The sequence below is a fragment of the Crinia signifera genome, chromosome 3 (assembly GCF_055691185.1).
Source record: "Crinia signifera chromosome 3, ASM5569118v1, whole genome shotgun sequence".
NCBI lineage: Eukaryota > Metazoa > Chordata > Amphibia > Anura > Myobatrachidae > Crinia > Crinia signifera.
This window is the reverse complement of record NC_139219.1, coordinates 225,772,484-225,791,840: the sequence shown is the minus strand read 5'-3', so window position 1 is coordinate 225,791,840 and position 19,357 is coordinate 225,772,484. Positions and strand designations below refer to the sequence as shown.

Genomic DNA, 19,357 nt, shown 5'->3' with positions numbered 1-19,357 from the left:
CCGGTCTGCAGGGTCAGACCTGAAGGAGGGCTGCTGGTGGTAATTTGGCCTCACTTGCCACAGTCCCCTCCTTTCTCTATTTCTCTGACCCACTACTCTCTTGCTCTCTCTCCCGGCATTCTCTCCTGCTATGGGGCAGTGTAGTGATAAAGGCTTGGGGTGCCCTTGAATGATTTTGCTATGGGGCCTATCAACAGAACTGGTATTGCCTTGCTAAATGGGACTTCTTCAACGAAGTGTCAGAGTGGACAGTTTACACCATGGGTCTTCAAACTGTGGCCCTCCAGATGTTGTGAAACTACATGCTCCAACATGCCTTGCCACATATTTTCCTATAAGAGCATGCCAAAACTGTCAGGGCATGCTGGGACATGTAGTTCCACAACATCTGAAGGGCCACAGTTTGAAGACCCATGGCATACACCGTCGATTTTCATTTCATTTCGTCGAACTCAGGCAGTTTTACTTCCAAAAACACAAAGCCCCAAATCTAAAATGTCTACACAACAGAGATAAGCTACATGGCAATATTGGTCAGCATATCGATATGTAGTAGGGTTACATACTGTAGCGTGTGTTTTGTTAGAAACGGCCAGAGAGGATTATAAAAGAAAAAATGGTACTCTTTACCTAGAACGGCGCCCATCGCGGTGATCGCGACATCGCGGGCAGTACATAAACGGCCGCGACGCGATGCCCGCGATCACCGCGATTTTCCCATAGGGAACAATGTTAAAAAGCCTGATTGACCGCGATTTTGCATTCAATGCCTCAATGCCCGCGATTTTCACATAGGAATCAATGTTAAATGGGCTACAGAGCCCAAATAGGCAGAATTAACCCTTAAATGTCCCCCCAATTTTTGTACGCCACCCCACGATCCACGCCAACCCGAAGCGTGGCGAGCGCAGCGAGCCCGCGAGGGGCGGCGGTACGCGTCCTCCGACCTTTTCATGCCCTACTATCCACGTCGGCGTGGAGTTGAGAATAGAATAGTGTGGCGAGCGTAGCGAGCCACCGAGCCCGAAGCGTGGCGAGCGCAGCGAGCCCCGCGAGGGGACGCGGATACCTTCACAAGTAAACGCGTCCCCTCGCGGGCTTCACAGGTGTCCGCTTTTCGCCACGGATACCTGTGAAGCCCGCGAGGGGACGCGTATAACTGTGAAGGTATCCGCGTCCCCTCGCGGGGCTCGCTGCGCTCGCCACGCTTCGGGCTCGGTGGCTCGCTGCGCTCGCCACACTATTCTATTCTCAACTCCACGCCGACGTGGATAGTAGGGCATGAAAAGGTCGGAGGACGCGTACCGCCGCCCCTCGCGGGCTCGCTGCGCTCGCCACGCTTCGGGTTGGCGTGGATCGTGGGGTGGCGTACAAAAATTGGGGTGACATTTAAGGGTTAATTGTGACTATTTGGGCTCTGTAGCCCATTTAACATTGATTCCTATGTGAAAATCGCGGGCATTGAGGCATTTTAAAGTAAAATCGCGGTCAATCAGGCTTTTTAACATTGTTCCCTATGGGAAAATCGCGGTGATCGCGGGTACACGATTTTTATGTACCCGCGATTTACCCGCGATGCCCGCGATTTTTTACCCCCGACGCCCGCGATTCTAATCGCGGGCGCCGTTCTAGGTAAAGAGTACCGAAAAAATATATATATTTTGGTATGTACATATATTTTGGTTTGAGAATCCCTTGCTATTCGACTTAAGATTCGAGTGCTATACAATCTTTGCTAACTCTGTACTGTTTACATACAATTCATACAATCTACATTCGATTTGCACTATATAGTCATTGCTGCCCTGTCTATCTGGGTTTCGATTTTGCTGTCAGGGGAGCGCAAGGTAAAAAACCTGTGCGATCTGTATACGATATGCATGCGATTTTGACTAGTCAAAATCTAATGTTAAATCTCAATGTGTGTACACAGCATTAGAACCGAACACTTTTAGAGCTATTTGTGCATCCTGTTATAACAACGATTGCTGTTTGAATTCCCTTAGTAATTTCTTTATTGTAAGGGAAATAAATTGTTTGGTAACTCAAACATTGCCCATACTTTTTGTTCCTATAATCCGATTTACATTTTTATATTATGCCAGCAGAAACAACTTTTGTCTCTATTGGTAGCGAAGGCTTGTGGGACTGATTATTAGCAATATCATTGTAAAACTAATGAACTTTCTGCACCAGCCTAGTTTTGGCAGAGGATCAACAAATTCAAATAAGCCTGATTGTGTTATAACAACACAATAATGAATGAGGAGTAAAATATGCAATGTTCCCATAAGTCAGATATTTAATGGCTTATATTCCAATTCAAAGGACGCATAGATATGATAAATGAGCTCAGCTATCTGTGCCATGACATTTCCAAGGCAGCAGACCAGACAAGTATCAGAATACGTGTTTTGCTATGGGTTTTAAAAGACATCACGCATTGCGGCTCTGTAAAATGGGTTTCTTTAGTTCAAAAGCTTCTGCACGCTAAGCACTACATTGTCACAGTACAGAAACCAGACACCAAACAAAAAGAATTTGACCTTTAACTCAATAAACGCTTATTAGCTTTGCAAAGTCTGAGCTTTAGTGTATCTTTGCTAATTAAAATCCAGCTAATTTGACTAATTAATTCACCCAGACCTTGAAAGTGCATTGGCCAATTTGGGGCTTCTATACTTTCAATAGATTTCTCTTTACTTGTATAAAACTTTCTATGTAACAGTGACAACGATTTACTGGCGAATTTCCACATTTCACACTATTGTCCCGCCAGGTGCTAAAAGCCCCAGATGCACAGCTTTATCTCAGTGTGAGGTCTACATTTATCTAACACTGTACATTCCTCCTCTGCAATGGAAATCTCAATTTAGCAGTGCGCTAGATGCGTGGCTGTGCAACGTGTCCTTTAACATCATGAAGTGGAGCCGCATATCCTATTTGCTGGACAGCGTCTGAGCCAAAATGCTGCTTGTGCTCAGTGCTTCCCGGCAAAAGAAAAAAAAAAAAGACCAAATCCGGTTAAAATTGCCCTAAATCCTAGGAATAAGGGATGAATGTTGTGGTATTAAGGTGAGTGGGCATCCCATGCCAGTGGTGCTGCTCTACCCTGTGATGCTTGTTCAGCATGTTTAGCCCCATGGTCTGTGATCCCGCAGTCCATGATAATTGCCTAAATAAGCAGCTGTGAGCAGCACCTGTGACACTTAAATACCGCCTTCCCTTACCAGATTACAATCACGTTGGTACCCATGTGTCATTTCATTGAGTCATTTCTTCAATGTCACTGATTTCAGTGTTGGTTCCTAGCTCAGTGATCTGGCTCCAGACTACTGGAAACCCTGCAAATTCTGCTTATAGTCTTCTGGCTTTCAGCAAACCTGTATTGCGAATTCCAGTGCTTTTTAGAACTTGCATTTTCTGGGAGTTTCAGAATCTGCTTGAATGTACAAGTGCTTTTGACCCTTCTTCTTGTCTACAGTCCGGCCTGTTTTTACATACAGTAGTATTTAACATAGTGCTCCTGATTTGGCTCACAAGGTATTCAGTCTGCATTTAAATAGCACTCTGCCATCTGAACCTTTCTGCCAATTATCCGGTTATCTGCATTACACGTACCCTGAACCTGTCTGCATTATATCCTGCATTATCTGCATTTCGAAGTATCCAGAACCTTCAGCATTATACCTGCATTATCTAAATTATCTGCATTTCAAAGTATCCAGAACCTTCAGCCTCATACCTGTATTACAAGTAACCTGAACCTGTCTGCCTTATATCATGCATTACCCACATTACAAAGTATCCAGAACATTATCCAGTATCCATCCTTATATCTATACTAGTAAGCCAGCTTGAAGCAAATGCTTTGAAAGCTAGTCTGCTACCTTATGGTTGCCTCTGTGTATGTGCATGTGTGAAAGATGTAGTTTCACTCTCTGCCAACAGATGGCACTGCCTCGGAGACACACAAATGGAGATTATACATACGCATATATGTATTATCGGCTCATAATTTCCTTTGGTGTACTACAGTATATTTATACACGCAAGTAATAGTCATTATATTTTAAAGGTCATATATAAAAGTTATATTTTATTAGTAGCTACAGCGCACATAGCACTACTGGAATTCAAAGGTGCCCCCAAACAGAGTCCTTTCTCTTTTTCCTCTCTTGAATACCTTTTTGTGCCCAGATCGCAAATACAGGGTTGTCAACTCCTGGGATAAACAGAGGATTTCCCACAAATGGTATGTATGTACAGGTTGAGTATCCCTTATCCAAAATGCTCGGGACCAGGAGAATTTTGGATAACGGATTATTCCGTATTTCGGAATATTTTAATATTTCAATGATGTATTTTGAAGTATCTTGCATTTATGCTGTATAAACACATAATATACACACAAATATATTTTATTACCACATAAAATACACACAAATATATTTTATTTGTTCAAAAAACAAGGTTTCAAAACATGAAACAAAATTTGTGTACTATCTCAGATATTGAATTTGAATGCCAAGCAATCATTTTCTTGCACATATATAGTGCCAGTTACATATCATGTCCCCAGTGATGCTGTTACAAATGTCCCCAGTGAGTTTTAAGCAAAAAAAAAAAATTTTTTCACTTTCTGGAATGTCCGTATTTCGGAATAATTCGGATAACGGATATTCGGATACGGGATACTCGACCTGTATTTAGAATACAGATAGGATCGAGGCAATTTGCCACAAATTGACTACCAGATTCAGTAAGTGTTGTGGAATAATATATTATTAAACAGAAGTGGGGGGATAGAAGGCTTGGGGGAGTGAAGGAAACGGACCAAATTGTAACGGGCAAACATTGCCAATTCAGAGGGAGCATGTGTATAGACCTCCCTACATCAGTGGCTGAGGGAGTATAATCTAAGGGAGGAACATGAGCGCTGAGGCATAGTGCTTGCCATCTTAGATTCTCTGCAGTCTAAGTCAGTGTGCTGTTTGCGAGATTTAGCAGGCATGTGAGCAGTCAAATACCTCTCCATACGCTGGCAGAGGGTGCCCAGTGCTACAGGTGGTGGCAGTTCTGCTGGGAAGGCTCAGGGAGAGGCAACCTACATGTAAAAGGAGCTGTGGCTTCTCAGGGGATTCAGTATGAAATCCCGGCGGTCGGGATCCTGGCGTTCAAAATCCCGATGCCGGAATCCCGACCGCCGAAATCCCGACAAGGGGGGGACGTGGATCGCCCCCCCTTGCGGGCTCGCAGTGCTCGCCACGCAGCGGGCCCAGTGCCTCGCTACGCTCGGCACGCTAATTTATTCTCCCTCCAGGGGTGTCGTGGACACCCACGGAGGGAGAAAGTGTCAGGATTTCGGCGGTCGGGATTCCAGCGTCGGGATTCTGAACGCCAGGATCCCGACCGCCGGGATTTAAACTGCATCCCTTCTCAGGAGCAGCTCACACTGCAGCTAATCCTGTTGGGTGGGGAAGCCGGAAACAAAGAATTGTCTTTTAAGAAACAGTCTAGTGTGCCTACTCAATATTGTTAACGATAAGGTGCTCCACTCTGCATCAACTGCACATGCAGGTCAATTTTGGGTAAGTAGCCAACGACCTGCATGAGGAGTGGGGTCAGATGACATCACTGAACGATATAGGTAGCCAGTATCATTCAGGGTGTACGCAGTGGACCAGTAGCACTGCCAAAAAAAAAAAAAAGTTAACTAGATCAGCTGAGCTGCTGGTTGGCTAGTCTTAATGTGGCTCAACAGCCTGTAAAATAGCAGTTAAGAGTTGACTGACCTAAGCACGTTCCACTTTATCACTTTTCAAGGCTTCATACATCTGGCCCATGAATAAACGGATGTAGACTTTTCTCAAAGTGTACAAATTAATTGTGAAAAAAAGAAAAATGTAAAAAAAAAAAAAAGGTTTTAATTTAAAAAAAAACACTAATTTGGGAAAAGAGGTTTGATTTCAATATGAAAAACATTTATCTGAGGGTATAGTAAGGTTTCAACTGTATATGAATATGCAGACGTATGGATGGTAATCTGCTTGCACAAGAAAAAATAGTTCATGAAGACTTCATGAATAAAGTATTATATACTGTAAACAATCCTGTATGTTCACAGACTTCCTTCATCAACTTCCTAAAATGACTAGCTGGCAAAAAGCCATCACCTTGACCTATTTTCTCATAATCACCAGGTACTTGTCCATCTGTTGTCAATGATCTGGCACATTAACTTTAAGAACTCTTATGCAAGTAGGTTATTTTTCAATTACACATTGAATGCACCAATCTAGTCAAACGCTGCTTAACCAATCATATAATGTAGCAACATAACATGGCAGTACATTCCACACGACTAAAGGTTATTGAAAAGATTAACGTAAATTAACATCTATGGGATCCCGATGAGAGCGGTGTGCTTTTGTGATGTGGGAATTTTTGTATTTAAGACTGAGGTGCCCGTTCCATCAGTGCATGCATTGAGTGACACAGGGGCCACATGGGGTTCTGGAAGGGATACGATTGGATACCTCTCAGGGCAGAATGTGATAAGAAGCTCATAGGCTTTTATTGGGAAACACCATCATTTCAAAGCTATAGAATGCATGAATTGGATCGTACTGCTTTTATGGTAGCAGTCACTTGTGTTATAAAAAGTTTCAAGCAGGACACAATGAACAAAAAAGTCAGCAAATCCCAATTCTTCAAGTGGAAAAACATGACAAGCTACCACACCTCCCTCTTTCCTTTGAGCCAAGAGTCAAAGTTAGTGGAAGCTGTACAAATGGCTGCAGTTAAGAAAAAAATAAAGCAGAGATCAATACATTTGAAAATAAAATGCCTCAATGGGTTGCTGTGCCGACTCAAAGGCAAAAGTTGATGAGCTCTACCATTTCAGTGATTTCAAGGATGGCTTATAAGCAATAGATGAAACACGATAGAATATAATGAGAGTAGTTTTTCCAGAAAGAACCAGTGAATAAACTCTGGTCCTGACTCCTTGCGCTGAAGCAATAACTCCAGGCAATTTATAGAGATACTTCCAGGTGCCATATCAGATAGCTTAACATTGTATAGGGCCCATCACGCCTCGTGTGGATGAGCACCAGCTAAATAACCACTTTGTCATGTAACCTCATCTGTTTTGCCACGACAAAACAATTCTAGAAATAGTGGGAATCACACAATCAATACCATTCCATGGAACTAATCTATTGAATATTTTCAGAACTTACTTTTTGAACTCTGCAAAAGCACAAAATAATTTCCATCACAAAGCAAATAATAAATTCAAATATAAATGATTACACTTTAAAGTGCAAGTTCTCTGTGAAGGCAAAGTCTGTCCAGCCAAGACACATGATCAAGGAGTTAAACCGCTGAAATTTCTATATCTGCATAACTGGTAACCTGTAGTACCCACTTCAATATCTGCCAAAATGACACACACAAAAGGAGTAGTAGCTCAGTTATACCAATTGTGTAACATCAAATTTACCACAGCCAGTGGCAAACGCAGGATTTCTAGGTAGGGTTTTCCAAATGCAGTCTACAATCACCCACTATGCAGAACATAGGAGCAAGTACAGCTCAGATGCACAACCTTGCCCTGGATCCAATGAGGAACTCAGAACAGAGAAGAAGAGGTTATACAACAATGGGCATTGTAGTATACAGACCACAACCTAACCCCGACCTCCAGCCCTGGAACATGCACTGATTTAGATGCCCAAGTCAATTGCACACAATACAGGGAAACTAATATACTCAGCAATGGCAATGGTGTAAACCTGATTAACCACAGAATACAAAGTACTTGCAGCAGAATTCAATGAAGTGCCTGGTACAGACTTAGAACAGAATCCACAAGAATGTCAAGTGGTGAAATATGGCAGCAGATGGAATGAACCACTGGTACACTGGAGGTAAACTGGCTGAGAGCAAGTCTGTACACAGGGCCTTATTCTAGTTCACTCTGACAAAATCCTTCTTAGATGGACAAAACCATGTGGACTGTATGTGGGGCAGATGTAACATGTGCAGAGAGAGTTAGATTTGGGTGGGGTTTTACTTCAAAGTGAGATCTATATTGCAGTGTAAAAATAAAGCAGTCAGTATTTACCCTGCACAAAAACAAAATAACTCACCCAAATCTAATTCTCTCTGCACATTTTACATCTGCCCCCTTGCAGTGCACATGGTTTTGTCCATCTACGAAGGATTTTGTCAGAAAGAGTGAACTAGAATAAGGCCCACAGTGTGGAAGCCACAGCACTAATGTGGGATATACAGCCTCAGAATACAGTTCAATGAATGCTGGCAGCATCAAGGCTGCAATACTGATATTTGGCAGTTACAGCAGCAGGTAATATTCATTTAACAGCAGACATTCAGTAAATCTACGTGCAACTTGGAAGCTGCGGCATTGACTAATGGTAACACAGTTATAATGATTCTGCAAGAATTATCATAACAGCAGAGTATTCACTGGAATCACGATAACAGGGCACTAGAAGTTGAGATCTGGAGCCTGGAACAATCCTAGGGAGAAAGACTGTTTCTCAGGCCTGATCCCAAATGCTTGCAGATATAGGGAGTTATGTCTATTCTTTGATCAGGCTAACCAGGCAAAACAGAAAAATCACTGAATAAGTCTGAAAGGAGGTCTGGAAACAGAAATTAAGGAATGTGTAAAAATGGGAGGCAAAGACCACGACTCGTGACAGTGGGTACTTTTAGAGACAAGAATGCTAGGTTTTCTCTCACCCCTCCCTACCCTCAAGTAAGTTGTGTTTGACTATCAGAGTTTTTAAATTCATTGAGCAGCTACCATTTTATATGGCATTTGGAGGGTATGCAGGCTATTTTAGTACTTTTTGGAGGATCGATGGGTGACTCCAGCAGAGTTGGTTTTAATTAAGAAATTTTTAGAAGTGCTAGTATTAGAGTGAATACTATTATCATGTAGTATTAGGGACCACCAGTATCAGAGAAACCTTGACACACATCTTTCTTGCATAGAATAACCTCCTTCCATGCACCTCAAGACTATTACTAAATTGATGGTGCAGCTACACTTGTATATTGAAGGTTTATTCAACTGACTTGGAAACAACATGGCTGCACCCATACAGCCATGGAGTAGCTGTAACAAGCCAGGAATGATGCAGAAATGACAGACTAAGATCTCAGTTTCTGATATCCATATGGCGCAATGCGTCTGGCACAATACCCATGCTTCATGCTTTACATACAGTGTACCAAGCACCTTAGGATTTTTTTCCCCCCAAAGTAATATGAGAACATTACAGATCATGAATAACAAAGCATGAAGGAGATCACTCTAATGGTGCTGCCTTGGCCTATTTAACCTAGATGGTATACTTTTTAATTCCCCTCAGCCTTGAGCACAGTGTACTACAGTAGGTAATTAGGATTAATGTTTTGGCACGGCTAATTAGTCAATGTAAAGTTAAACAATCTAAGGATAGGTGAATGTGGACACAACTGCATTGAGGATGTAAAATGTGGAAAATATGCCATTGATTTACATGGAATGTTAAACACTGAAAAAAGCTAGTGACTTTCTTTTTCAAAGATTCAACTTACCACAAATGCAACCTTTCCTTAATGTGAGGACAAATAGACAAGTCAAAAGGAAACCGAACTTCATCCTACAAAGAAAAAACAAAAAGTTGATCAAATAGATGAAAATGGCCCAGGTTATGGTGTCATTATTTTAAACAGGGGGGCATGGAATTATTAAGGAGGTTTAGGATTTGTTCCTTCCTGAGTAAATCTCCATGTTACAGTATTTACACTAGCAGTGCTAATAGAGTTACATGGGACCTGTCGGCTCACTTTCACCAGGTATCTCTCTCCACATGAGGTATTGGAGATAGTTGTACAAGGGCACAAAAGGCCAATTGTAATAGCAATATTTTTAGTAAATAAAACATTAGATTTTTAGAGAACGTTAAAAAAAAAAATTATGATGGGTGGTTCCCCTCCCAAGCATAACCAGCCCCGGGCTCTTCAAGAGAGTCCTGGTTTTAAAAATACAAGGGAATAAAATGACTGAGGTCCCCCTGTATTTTATTAACCAGCACCAGGCTCTTAGACTGGTCTCAGTACCAAAAGTACAGGGGAAAAACACCATAGGCATCCCCCATAACCAAGAAGGTAATACCACCAAGGAACACTTCTGTTGGTCCCTATGGCCGAAGCATTACCTACCCAACTAGTCGTGGCCGAGGTCCCTGTGAAGTGGGGAAATTTCCCAATAAGTCGTTGTATGTATGTATGTATGTATGTATGTATACATACATATATACACACATACATATGTTTTGCTGGTATTATTTGCAAAAAAAACCACATTATCAAAAATTGTTCTCATTACATTTGTCCCAAAATACGTTCCAAGTCTTCATATTTAATTGTGCCCGGCCCAGATCCAAGGACCCTGATACCAAATGCAGCAAAGCAGACCAAAAACATAACCAAGCCTCCTCTAGGTTTCACAATAGGTGTGAACATCTTTCTAAAATTCCAAAGTCACAGGACAATTCCACCAAATATAGATACAATTGCTCCTTTGCCCACATTTCCTCCAGCACAAAGGTGAGGCTTGGATAGCCTCATAAAAGCTAGGTACCAATTAGAAAAAATTATATGGCACTCAGACTAGAGATAGCAGGCCCTAGAGACCCCATCCCTAATATTGGTTGATAGATCCTTAACGGAGGAGTCGGAGTAGTAAATCTAAGTAAAAGAATATAAAACAAATATCATATCTAGTCCTTGGCTAATTTTAATACCATGCTTAGTGTTCCCGCTAGGCTGTTTTAGCGGGGCGCTGCGCCCTGTCCGATTTTTAAAGGGCAAAATGCGCCCTGCCCCGCTAGCAACGTCCCACTTAAACAGCCTGGTGCCTGCCCCGACTGCTTGCACGGGGAAGCCAAGCCAAGGACCGCCACTTTTGTGACATCAGCAGCCCGGGGCCGCCCACAAGTGTGACGTCGGCAGGCCCGTCCGTCGTCGCACCCCCCCGGCACCCTGCCCACCCAAAAACCTAGAGTGAACACTACATGCTTACTGTCCTTCTGTTAAATATGGGGTTGATTTTCCTCTTAAATGCACATCCAGAGAGGTTGGCTACAGTCCCATGACTTCAAACTTCTTACAAAAATTTGCTATCTCAGGAACATCAAGAGGCTTATAGATGGTCTTTATAGTCTTAACCTTTAACATGCTTGTCTAATTTTCTTTATGATATCCTATATATTAAAATAACAGACCAGAACTTACTTATATACGGAAAATTAGGGTTCAAGAGAAAAGGTTAACCACTAAATTTTAATCCATGGCACTCCACCATCTGTGGTGCTGGAAGTATAAAATAAAAAAAATTCATACTCGCACTCACCTAATTACACTTCATGCGGTATTTCACTAAAATTCAGGGAATGTTGGTTCCCTGATGCAATATTTTGGAACCAAACATGTACTTCATGAAGTATTCTTTGCCATTCTGATACTATGAATTTATGCTTGGAATGTGAAATTGGAATTGTAAACAATCTGCAATTAAGTATATTCAAAGGAATTTGGGAGTGTTCTTGGTTGCCGGTTGCAAAGATCCCGTGAGATCTTAAAGCATAAAGTTTCCTTCAGATATCATGTTCGCTAATCATTATCTCTGCTCAGTCTCAGATTCTGAAGTTCTTATCAGAATGCCATATGCAGAGTCTTGAATTAGAGGCATTTCTCATTCTTCTGTTTTGTTAGAGCTGCAGAAACTGAAGAAGACACTGCAAACTAAGCCTTTCTTCTCTTTATTTCTGGCTTTTGGATTCTATGTCTTGCTTTCTATGTTCTTCCAAAGTTAGTGAAGGGGGGGCATTTCCTATTTAATGTTAGGGCTCTGGGGGTATCCCCGCAAACCCCTGACTCCGTTGCCTAAGACTGGGGTTGATGGACACGTGCAGAGCTAGTCTTTTCCTTTAATCGTCCCGGCTGTAAGGGCGAATTAGGTCCACCCAGACTCCGTTGCAGTCAGGTCTTATGTTTTGACAACGTGTCCGTCAAGGCCGGAAGATAGCAAGGGGAAAACTAACTAAAGCCCAACAAGGAACGTGGAACCCCCAGAGCAATGCTCAGGAGATTACACACAATAATAAGATGGACAGCACCGGTAACAATGGTAGCACAATACACAGTGTGGATGCAACAATGCGCAGGGATGGAATACAAATAATAAAGTTGCTCCTAACCCGTGACACGGGGGTGAACAACCACCTGGGGCCGTACCACCCAGGCTGTGCACAATATAACCCAACGCAGGTGGAATTGCAGGTATGCAGGGAGTAAAAGGAATGCAGGGCGAACCCTGACTTATCTGAGAGATGGAAAGGATCACAGATGGAAGGTGGACTGCAGCAGCGCTGACACAAGGAAACACTTGACCAGATATCCAGGGATCAGGAACTGATACAAGGAGCCAGACACGGGTGACCAGGACAAGACGCTGTACTGGGACACCAGGAGAGGACTGGAGACACAGACAAGGATAATACAGGGTTCAGGAACTGGGACAGCACAAGTTTGCACACAGAACTAGGGCTGGGAGCTCTGAGCTACAGGCTATGGCTGGCAGGGTTGCATAAATCAGGATGCCTTATCAAGGCCTCAGGCAATTAGAGCAGCTGTGAACTCCATGCTAGCAGGGTTTAATGAACACACACTTGTGCATAATTGATGCACAGAGGTCTGGACTGAAACGGCACAGACTCACCACTGGAGGCCACCAGAGAGTCAATACCAACACAGGCTGCAATAAACCAATGACAGGCAAGACAGATAGGAGTCATAACTGATGACTCCTAACATTTAACTGGATGGACGGAGATGAAACAAGGTGCATGTTTTAAAACTGGTTGAATATTTTTGTGCCAACTTCACACAGACAAAAATATATACATACACATAGAACACTGTCACTGCTTCGTTGCATAGCAAAACAGAAGAACTGCCTGGGTGTAGCCCAGCCTATCCAGGAGTATAGGGGTGCCCCCAAAATGATGTAAACCAGGGCAAGTCATGAGATCACGCCCCTTTCCAGCTGCACACGCAGGGTCCCGCAAATAAACTGTAAAATGTTAGGAAGTACAAGCTTCAATTACGAATATCCTTTTAAACATAAGAAACGAAAACTTTCAATTGCATATTTGCAGTTGATCAATAAACACAAAAGAAAAAAAATCACTGATTTGAAAATGGTTACTGTAATGCACCTAAAACCTCATATTGCATGCTATCCATGCCTAACATGATAAAATAAACAAAAGTGACATCAACATTAAAAAGGATTTAAACATTATCATCACTTTAATTTATAGGTTTGTACAATTTTTCTCCAGCATTTTTTACTAAACATATTTTCTTTTTTATCTTCCATCTTGAACTTTCCGTTATGTCTTTATAATAAAGTGGTTTTGTGATAAAATGATATCCGAGACTTAGAGAATACTGATCTGTCATAACCCAGGAAAAGAAACCATAAACAACTCTGCTTCAGACATATTATAGTTACAAACCACATAAATTCCACCAAAATAGAACTATTCATTTAGTAAGAAGTTCAGATTGGTCTTTACAAAACAATACATCAGACAAATGTAGACATCACCCAATAACCATTAGTTTGAAGGAAAGCTTTCATGGACATTGCCCTATCTACTGTATGGGCTTGGTACAATTAGATGCAAGTCTGCTAATGCTATATTGTTCATGGGAACTTGCAGACAATGCATTTGCATTACTGAAAAAATGTGAGATCCAATTAAAAATTCCCATACATAGCAGTTGTGGTGAGGGTGTGAACATATTCTACAAAATGCAACCAGGGAAAAATGCATGAATATGCGAGGAGACCTTTCTGGATGGCTTCATTAGCAGAATCAAATAGAAGGCATAAGGAAAGTATTGTACACTATTAAAAGGTGTGAGATTGCAGATTTGTGCAACTATATAAAATAATTGGTACTTGTGTATTATAGCGGCGCCCCCGATGTGCATCGCGCGATGTTTTCATCGCATGGCATGCGACGCGATTTTTGCCCCCTATGCGATGAAAGATCATATAAGCACCATAAAGGGTGCTTTTAAGCACCCTAATGGGTGCTTACAATGTGAAATGCACCCCCACGCCACCCCCCCCACTATAAAAGTCAACCCGAAGCGTGGCGAGCTCAGCGAGCCCGCGAGGGGCAGCGGTACGCATCCTCCGACCTTTTCATACCCCCACTATCCACATCGGCGTGGAGTTGAGAATAGAAAGTGTGGCGAGCGCAGCGAGCCCCGCGAGGGGACGCGGATACCTTCACAGGTATTGGAGTCCCCTCGCGGGCTTCACAGGTATCCGCGTGCGCTCGCCACGCTTCGGGCTCGGTGGCTCGCTGTGCTCGCCACACTTTCTATTCTCAACTCCACGCGGACGTGGATAGTGGGGGTATGAAAAGGTCGGAGGACGCATACCGCCGCCCCATGCGGGCTCGCTGCGCTCGCGACGCTTCGGGTTGACGTTTATAGTGTGGGGGGGGGTGGCGTGGGGGTGCATTTCACATTGTAAGCACCCTTTATGGTGCTTATACGATCTTTCATCGCATAGGGTGCTTATACAATGTTTAATCGCGTCGCATCGCATTGTATGCCATGTACAATGTCATACAATTTTAAAATTGTATGACATTGTACAGCATCGCTCGATATCGCATACCATCGCATGCCTTATGGTATGCGATGCGATGGGCGCCGCCAAAATACACAAGTACCAAATAATTTTTTTGGTTTTATTACAAAAAAAAGGAATTGAAAAATAAAGCAGATAATAAATAAATGTGCTTTTGGGGTAACTCGAGGCAACTAATGTAAAAAAAAAATAATAAAGTTATTTATTTTTACCGCCCCAACATTTTTTCATTAAAATAAATACTTACATTTTACATTTTGGGCTGATTTGATGACACTTGTCGTTACCCCAGTAATGATTGGCTCAATTAAAACTAACTGTAAAATTCCAAATGCCTTATTAGTCATTATGAGGGATGTCCAAACATGTATAGGGGTTCTAAACAAAATGCTAAAATTTTACTTTATCTTAAAATAAAGATTTTCTCTACTTTTTCACACCCCTTAAATTTTCTTTGAAAAAGCACTGAGTTTTAAAATTTCATTGAAAGTACATTACATTGTATGTGCCATGATAGCAGCTCGCAGGACCAAACTCACAACTAATTGGATCAACCCTGCTGCATGTTTCCTATCATGTATTATGCTCATTTTATGCTGTTAACTCGCCAGGATGTAATAGGTACCCAGATCTGTGCTAGTTTCTAGACTTCAGAAAGGCATTTAACACTGCCCCACTTCAGACTTCTAAATAAACTAGAAAGTGTGGGATTGAAGAATAAAACCGTTAAATGAATAAGAGACTAATTGCAGGACAGGATAGACAGTAGTAGTAAATGGAGTGCATTCTATGGAGGAAAAAGTTACCAGTGTAATATCCCAGTGATCTGTACTTGAACCAGTGCTCTTTAATATTTATGTTGGTGGCATTGCAAATGCTATTGAAGGGAAAATATGCAACAGGATAGACACACCAGGAGGGTAAAACAAATGATTGTTGAGCTAGGTAGACTTGAAGAATGGTCAATAATGTGACAGCTACAGTTTAATGCTAATAAATGCAAAATCATGTATTTGGGTCTCAAAAACACAAAGGCTAAATAAAGTATCAAGTGTACTACTGATGAATCACTATTTCAAGTGATTTAAAAGGCAGGAAAGCAATGCAACAAAGCAATAAGAAAGGCAAGTCAGATGCTTGGTTGCATAGGGAGAGGATGAAGTTGCAGGGAAAAAATAATAATGCCATTGTACAGGTCACTGGTATGGCTTAAATCTGAAATGATGTGTTAATTTCAGGAGGCAATATCTGCAGAAAGATATAATTACATTAGAAAGTGTGCAGAAAGAAGGGCAACTAAAATGGCCTACACAACAAAACTTACCAGGAAGCAATAGAACATCTTAATATGTATAGCTTGGAGGAGAGAAGGGAATCATAGAGGCTTTCAAATATACCAAGGGCTTTAACAATAGTGTTCACTTTAGCACCAGCTACTGTATCTTTGAAAACACATGCAGTTCCTCTTCCCTACCTGGGGTGTCGCTGTCTGCTATAGTGCTTCTAGCACAGTGTGGTCTGAATATCAGCACTGACATGCTAGAAACACCACAGCAGACAGCGACACCCCAGGCAGGGAAGAGGAACTGCATGGGTTTTCAAAGATAGCGGGTGCTAGAATGAACACTAAACAAGGTACAGGAGGAAGACCTTCTTCAAAGGAAGAACAGTATCAGAAGTCAAGGACATACACTATGCAGCACCTGATCCTGATGCACAGCGCCCATGGCATCGGAATCAAATGTAGAAAAAGACTGTGCAGCACAGTTTTTCTACTATCTCAGAACGAGGGCCATGCTGCTCAATATGGGCCATGCTGCTTCCCTCCCTGCAAGTTGTTGCTTGCACCCCATTGGTCACCAATATTGAATCAATGTCAGCACGTCGGATTGGCCCGAGTGGCCACCGCAGAAAGCAGGGAGTTTGTGCATGTCAACCGCTGTTTTGCACCTAATAAATGCAGCATACCAAAATGTTTGAGCAGGAAAAGTTTTGTAAAATTAGCTTCACCAATAGTCACTTCAATGTCATATATATATATATATATATATATATATATATATATATATATATATATATATATATATATATATATATATTTTAGTTCTACCAGCTATACCCCTATTTATACTGTATTTTTCAACACACCCTGTACGTTACCTCGTAATTTTTTTGTTTGCTATGTACGGCGCTGCGGACACTTTGCGGCGCCTTATAAATAAACGTACTACTACTACTACATATATATATATATATATATAAAATGGTTGTTGGGTCCTGGCACTCGCTATACAAGGCTTACTTAGCCTGTTGCCATCCGCATTTAGGAACCAAGGCAGTCCCACAATATATATATATATATAAAATATATATGAGCCTGATGAAAATGTCTAAATAAAGACATTGAAACGTTGCTTAAACCCGTCTCATGCCTTGTTAATATGCGGGGAGTGCCGCACCACCAAATCGAGATAGAGATAGAGATAGAGAGATTATATATATATATATATATATATATATATATATATATATATATATATATATATATATATATATATATATATATATATATATATATATATATATATATATATATATATATATATATATATATATATATACACACTTACCAAAAGAATTGGGTTTCATCCATCCCTGCCTGCAACCACTATGCATGACTATTGTGTAGCGTGTACACACAAATCATTGCTTGATTAATTGTGTGCAGTAGCTGCACCTTCTCATTGGATGGGCTATCCACCAGACAGAATGATGCAATGTATGGTGCAATTTGGTTACATTATCCATGTAACTATAGATCACATAATCATAGGACAATCATATGTACAGTTAATCCATATGCAGAATTGAATACAGAGGTTATACAGAATAACTGAATTAACCTGTATCTATTAGATAAAATGTTAAGGTGTATGCCTCGATAGAATTATGACAGACAGCAGATCAGATTCCTAGAACTCTTCCTGCAATGCATAATTACATTTAATACCCTGAAGGGACATGGTCAAATGCCCATGAGAAACCACAAAGCATTCACACTAATTTCAGCCCTAATATAGGTCAGTACTTTTGGTTACAAAAAGTAAGAGTACAGAAAAATGTAATTTCTCCATAGCCGCAGGATAGCAGTTAATGGAAACCTTATCATAAAGATAGCTGTCCTTTTACCAGGGACAAGATATGACAAACTCGCCTTAGTTTATCTCTGGGCACAGACTCTTTTCTGTACCTGGAGAAAAACAATTCTTTCAGGTTCTATTACAATTACGCAATAAACATACAGGCGACTCTGGAAACGTTGTGTTCAAATTGTCTACTATTCTACTCTGCTTATTCCATGGTTTTAACAGTCACTAGCAATCAATTATGCTACACAGATCAAGCTAGATATGCTGCTTTCAGACCGCATAACTGGCTTTGACCCTGTATTTGGAAACGTTTCCAAAAACGGGTCTGCCAGATAAAACCCCTTTCAGACCGCAGCACTTAAACGGTATATTACCGTTTAAGTGCCGATTTTTTGACACTGGCAGACCCGTTTTTGGAAACTTTCCAAATACAGGGTCAAAGCCAGTGCAGCCTTCAGCACTCCCCTCCGTGCAGCTTCCCCCCCCCCCCCTCGCGTGTCGACCGAGAGCATGTCGACGCCCCCCGCGCATGTCGCCGCCCCCCCGCGCGTGTCGGCGCCCCCCCCCCCCCCCCCCCCGCGCGTGTCGGCGGCCCCCCCCCCCCTGTCGACTTACCCCGTGCCGGTACCTCCGTTGTGGACTGCAGCTCAGTATGCTCGGAAAGCACTTATGAAAAAAGTGTCTTCCAGAAAATGGCTGCCCCATAGGAAACCCAGTTTAAAAAAACTGTCTTCCGTATGGGGGCAGCCATTTTCTGAAAGACACTTTTTTCATAAGTGCTTTCCGAGCATACTGAGCTGCAGTGCCGGGAACCACAACGGAGATACCGGCACGGGGTAAGTCGACACGGGGGGCGCCGACACGCGCGGGGGGGTCGACACGCGGGGGGCGTCGACACGCGCGGGGGGCGTCGACACGCGCGCGGGGGGTGTCGACACGCGCGGGGGGGCTCCAGTGCTGTGAATACTTAATGAGCGCTCATTAAGTATTCACTGTGCTGAATTTAGGACCCAGCTCATTGGCTGGGTCCTAAATACCGTTTCTGAGCCGATTTTTTCACTAAAATACCGGTTCAGAAACGGGTAGGACCCTGCATTTTAACCGGTTAGAAAAAACGGCATTTTCTAACCGGTTAAGTGGGACTGGACCTTTCAGACCGCACACATTACCGTTTTAAAACGGTAAAAAAACGGCAATATACCGTTTTAAAAGTGCGGTCTGAAAGGGGCAATAGTAAGGTTTACCATAGAAACTTTGTTTTTTATAATGGAATGTTATATATTCACTATAATCCTCTGCTCCACACATGCAAAAAAAGGAAAATATGATCTGGTATTCACCGTAGACCCTCCGACTCCGAAACCCACCTCTACCATGAAAGGGTGGCCACTATATTTATAGTTCTCTTCCCTACTTCTGTTCACCCTCTCTCTCTGCACCAACATGC

General features: G+C 42.1%; 1 protein-coding gene across 5 annotated transcripts in view; it reads right to left on the bottom strand.

The window, feature by feature from the left end:
- Positions 1–19,357, bottom strand: part of IL1RAP (interleukin 1 receptor accessory protein) — a 195,574-nt gene that overhangs the window by 76,163 nt on the left and 100,054 nt on the right. For all 5 annotated transcript variants that reach the window (XM_083177546.1, XM_083177542.1, XM_083177543.1 and 2 more), the window contains one exon: positions 9,619–9,683. In XM_083177546.1, the coding sequence (XP_083033672.1) occupies positions 9,619–9,683 (65 nt within the window). The remainder of the gene's footprint in view (positions 1–9,618; positions 9,684–19,357) is intronic.